Raw genomic sequence first — 5,000 nt, forward strand, 5'->3', positions numbered from 1 at the left:
CATTCACTTAATCCTAACGATAACTCTAACCCTAACCCTAACCTTAACCTCAGTAAAACTAACGCTGGTGAATGCTAACCTGGTGAAATGCTAACCTGCCGACGCTGGTGAGTAGCTAACCTGCCGACGCTGGTGAAAACGAGCGCTATATACCGTTTCCATCCCCCCTAGGGGGTCCTCAGAGCTACTTCAGGGGGTCCGCCGAATCTTTGTGTGATAAGAACCTTTTTTTTTACTTGAACCCTAGTTTTCCTAGTATTAGCCACCAAGAATAACCAATCTACAAGAATAGCCCATCTACAAGCTCACAACTCCTTGCTACTGTCAAACAAGTCTACTCTGTCTAAGATATCTATGAACATTTTTAATCTCCAACACAATTTTATACAATATGTAGTAGGGGGTCCCTGCTTTATCACTCTCTCGAAAACGTTGAAGACCTCTGATTTATAGTATACTTAAAGTATATTTCTCACAGAGGTCAAAGGTCACAGTATATATTTACTTACCACAGAGGTCAAGGTCACAGTAGTCTAGGGTCACCTTCCCGTTGACCTCTACGAAGCACCAGGGACCCTCGGGGTCGTCGTCAGGGTTACGGCACTTGTTGCCCATCAACATGACCTCTGGGAGGAACTCCTTGCCCTTGCTGTGATTGGTCGCTGCCGGCGACGCCCACGCCAGGCAGGCGTGGCCTCCCAGGGTCACCGAGAGGTCACCGGTGTAATCCAGGCCGTGATTGGTCAGACAGTCTCTGGCCTGTCTGGGAGGAGTTAGAGTGGACGGTACGAACAGCTGGCCTGGAGAATAAAGAGACTTTATTGATTTTATTGAAGGGGGAATTCAGATATCCCATAGCTCATACAGGCATATTAGTTAAAAACACATCACAAAAACAAAAAGAGGAGGGGGACACGGGTTAAAAACAGAGTGAATAAACATAAAAAGCATTTAAAAAGTAACCATGGGGATAATAAAAGTCCTTTGCATAGGCCCAAAAACAATTAGTAGTCCAGGCCTAGCGGCTGGTCATCGAATTAACACTTAACACTTGAATAACACATGTTAATATTAAGTCCATATATGTATATGGATATATATATTAATAAAGGATAAAATAAATAAAACGTCCATATACAGTATGGGCATTCCCAGATGATGCCCTGTTAGGGGACCCCCTTATGTCCATACATTATATGGAGATCCCCAGGCATCAAACCCAGGCCCTAACTTGCCAAGAAAAAGGCACAGCATCACCTCCTTAAGATATTGGGGTATTGAAAAGGTTAACAAACCTACCCGTGGTGGAGACCATAACCGGCTCCTCTTACAACGTGAGGCCTTTTATATATACACACTCAACACTATGGCTCCTCATGGCCTAAATGAGGAATTTGATTTAAAACCTTTCCTGTGTTGACCTCTTGCTTTTAATCCTTATTTTAATCCTAATCCTTGTTTCGTATAAGCATTACTTTTGATTTGTTTTTGATTTCTTATAGATATGCTTTTATGCCAATTTGCTGTCCCCATTTGTCCAATTATTTTGTTATTTTGGTATATGCTGTATTTTTGTAGATACTTTTATGGTTTCATGGTGCATTATACTACAGTTCATTTGACACAATGTTTTTATTTTTGCAGTTTATTTTTATTACTCTGCATTATTTGATTATTGTTCTGTAACCCCCCCAGTCCCTGACCTTAAACTTAATTGTTACCATGTATAGGCTAAATATGGACCATTGCAGCCGACATTGGTACTTGGGGTGGGTGGGGCTTACTTAGATTGAGCATTGTGAGCAGCTGGGTTTCATTGTCACTCCCTCTCTTGGACTTGTACTTAACTGATGCACTGTTTGTATGACACCATGCCTGATGAAGACCACATGTGGTCGAAACGTTGCTAACTAAATAAACTTACCTGGGAGCCTATTGAACGGTGTGCGAGCTTCTCCTTCTCTCCTAACTTGCCAAGGCCCTGATTGGCTTTACTAATTAACACACGTTTTATGCCCATATATGGAGATCCCTGTCATCAATATTAATTAAGGACATATCTCGCCCCGTGTGTGTGTGTGTGTGTTTCCATCTGTAACTCCACGTTCAGCAGTTGTTCAATTGTCTAAAAAACATAATACAAAAATCAATAACGCATGTACCTTGCCCAACATCAACTTTATCACCTTCAGATGTGTCTCTACTTCTCATAATCCCCAAATGTTTAAAATATTTTCCCAAATTTTGGCCTGTAGGCGGCTTTGTCCTGTGATGCGAATTACATCACAAATGGGCGTCACCAAGCAGCACACTCCCAGTCCGGGGGCACTTCCAGAGAGAGCAAAATCACAGTCTGTCTGCTTCACACCAAGGGGGACTAACAGGCACACACACAAAGGGGCCAGGCCCCCGCAGGGGGCTGTAGGCTAGTCAATATTAATTAAGGACATATCTGGGAATGCCCATATTTGGTAATGCCCATATATGTGCATGTTTTGACATAACATTGTTGACTATCATGCAGGGGTCTCCATATATGGTTAACTGGTCCGATATACATCACTGGCCAGATGGGCGAGGTCACATGTCGCCCTGAGGCGTCTTATTTGTTTTTTGCGACCGAAGGTCGCATTTACCCTGAAAAACCTTGTCACTTGAGTGACCTTCCTTCCTTCCTTCTTTCTGTAACCTTCCTTCTGTACAGGGAGTGATGTCAGTGTGATGTCAGCGAGTTGTAACATCACTTCCTGTACGGGGCGGCTACACGAAAGACTAAAAAAAGAGAAGGATTCACAAGACTAAGAAAGACAAAAAAAGAGAAAAAGAAAAAAGAAAAAAAAGGAGGAGGAGGATAAAGATACCAAAAGGAGAGAGAAGAAAGGGTGGATGAGGTACAATGGCGGCAACGGGGCGGATAGATAAAGTTATTAGGCCTGGATCCGACTTTAAGTCGACGCACAGGATTCCAGAAGTGTAGCGCTTATTCGCTCTTGTATCAAACTGGTACTCGAAACGTTCTTAGAATTTAATATATATTTTCTAAAGTAAATATGGGGGCGGCTGTGAAAAAAAGAGAAGAATAAAAAAGAAAAAAGGAGGAGGAGGATAAAGATACCAAAAGGAGAGAAGAAAGGGTGGATGAGGTACAATGTGCGGTATCCTCCTTGTCAAGCTCGACGTTGGGCATTTAGACCTATACATGGAGAAATGGAGCGAACCTGTTTGGCCTAAACATGGAGATGTGGTACAGAATGACTCATATATGGGCATAAAAAGTATGTCATGTGACATCACTTCCTGTACAGACAGTCAGACAGACAGCCATTGACTCCGGCCTAACAATGGCTACTGTCTATGACGGTAGTCCCATATGACATGATGGACTGGTAGTAGTAATAGTAGTACAAACCACATCTAGGTACAGAACAGTGCTCTCTGGGTACTGTAGGGTCCATAGTGAAACACCAGGGACCATCTGTACTGTTATCTGGGTTACGACAGAAGTTCTCCTTCAGTACACTGTCTGCTTCTGACACGTTGTACTGCCTGCAGACAGACAGACAGACAAACAGACAGACAGACAGACAGACAGACAGACAGACAGACAGACAGACAAGCAGACAGACAAGCAGACAGACAGGCAGACAGACAGACAGACAGACAGACAGGCAGACAGACATGCAGGCAGACAAGCAGACAGAAAGAGAGACGTTATGTTATTGATTACATTTCAATAACAGATAAAAAAGTGCACTTCTCTGAGTTTTGGACAAGATCTGTAGCAGCAAAAAGTGTGTTTTTGAGAAAAAACGTAGTGTGGTCACAAATGGGGCGGGGCCTATATGGTGAGCTGTGTCATGTCATTTTCATTGCCAAATAATGCTAAATAAATACTGCATCACAATCATGTTAAACAATGTATCCATGTACAGTACACGTTGACTATTTAAAAACTAGACTGCACTCTGTTGAGGTGCCAACTTGCGCCTTTGCACTCGTGGCCATGTATGGCTTACTTGTGCGCCAGCAGAGCGCTCCTTGTTATTTATATCAGGTTGTTGATGGTGACGTTACCAAGAATGCTGGTCCCAGATTGGCTACAGGCGTAAACACAAACACGCGACTCGACAGATACGCTACCAAATGCAGTACTTGCACACTCACAGCTGCGAGCTTGTACAACATCTGTACTTTTTAAAACCTACGTGCCATCAAACCAACGTCGCACTAGCTGCTGAGGTGATTGATTTGCCCATATATAGAGATCCCTGTATCTATCAGTTCATATGCCCCTTTTATGCCCATATATGGAGATCCCTGATGTCATCAGCTAACTGATTTGTCGATCCCTGGCACAACGTATTTTCTGATGGGGGTCCGCGGCCAAATACATATCGTTTTGGGGGTCCTTGACATGAATTCGTAGGCAGACAGACAGACAGACAGACAGACAGACAGACAGACAGACAGACAAACAGACCTTATGATTGGATGAGGGAAGTTACTCCTCCAGTATTGACATGGTTTTCCAGATAGAGTGATGTTGACGTCACCTTCATAGTTCACACCGTTACCTGACGTACACATACCTACACACACACGCAAAAATTATGATAAACAAACATCAAACCATTTCGGAGAGGAGAGGAGAGGAGAGGAGAGGAGAGGAGAGTTGTCTCACTTTCAATGCACTCTCTCAATTGGGTGATGTTGTCTGCAGTTCTCAACAACTTTGTCCCACGACAGTCTAGAGAGACAAACAGACAGTTAGTCAGACAGACAGACAGACAGACAGACAGACAGACAGACAGACAGACAGACAGACAGACAGACAGACAGACAGACAGACATGTAAGGGGCACGACTTCATGGCATTGCCTGTGTAGGAGGCAGCTCTAACACCTGCAGTCACATGTCATGTGTCATGTGTTTGACTGCTGCACACAGAAATCACAAGAAATCCCTCAATAAAGTTGAAGAATGAACTAGTCAAGAATACC

The 5,000-nt window shown here is 43.4% G+C and overlaps 1 protein-coding gene across 2 annotated transcripts in view; it reads right to left on the reverse strand.

Moving 5' to 3' along the window:
- Nucleotides 1–5,000, reverse strand: part of LOC308284222 (prothrombin-like) — a 24,862-nt gene that overhangs the window by 11,810 nt on the left and 8,052 nt on the right. For both annotated transcript variants that reach the window (XM_080724772.1, XM_080724771.1), the window contains 4 exons: nucleotides 4,682–4,747; nucleotides 4,481–4,589; nucleotides 3,410–3,546; nucleotides 510–800 (listed from right to left, as the gene is read on the reverse strand). In XM_080724772.1, the coding sequence (XP_080580898.1) occupies nucleotides 510–800; nucleotides 3,410–3,546; nucleotides 4,481–4,589; nucleotides 4,682–4,747 (603 nt within the window). The remainder of the gene's footprint in view (nucleotides 1–509; nucleotides 801–3,409; nucleotides 3,547–4,480; nucleotides 4,590–4,681; nucleotides 4,748–5,000) is intronic.

The sequence above is a fragment of the Nannobrachium achirus genome (genome assembly GCF_963921795.1).
Source record: "Nannobrachium achirus genome assembly, chromosome: 1".
In the NCBI taxonomy this organism is placed as follows: Eukaryota; Metazoa; Chordata; class Actinopteri; order Myctophiformes; family Myctophidae; genus Nannobrachium; species Nannobrachium achirus.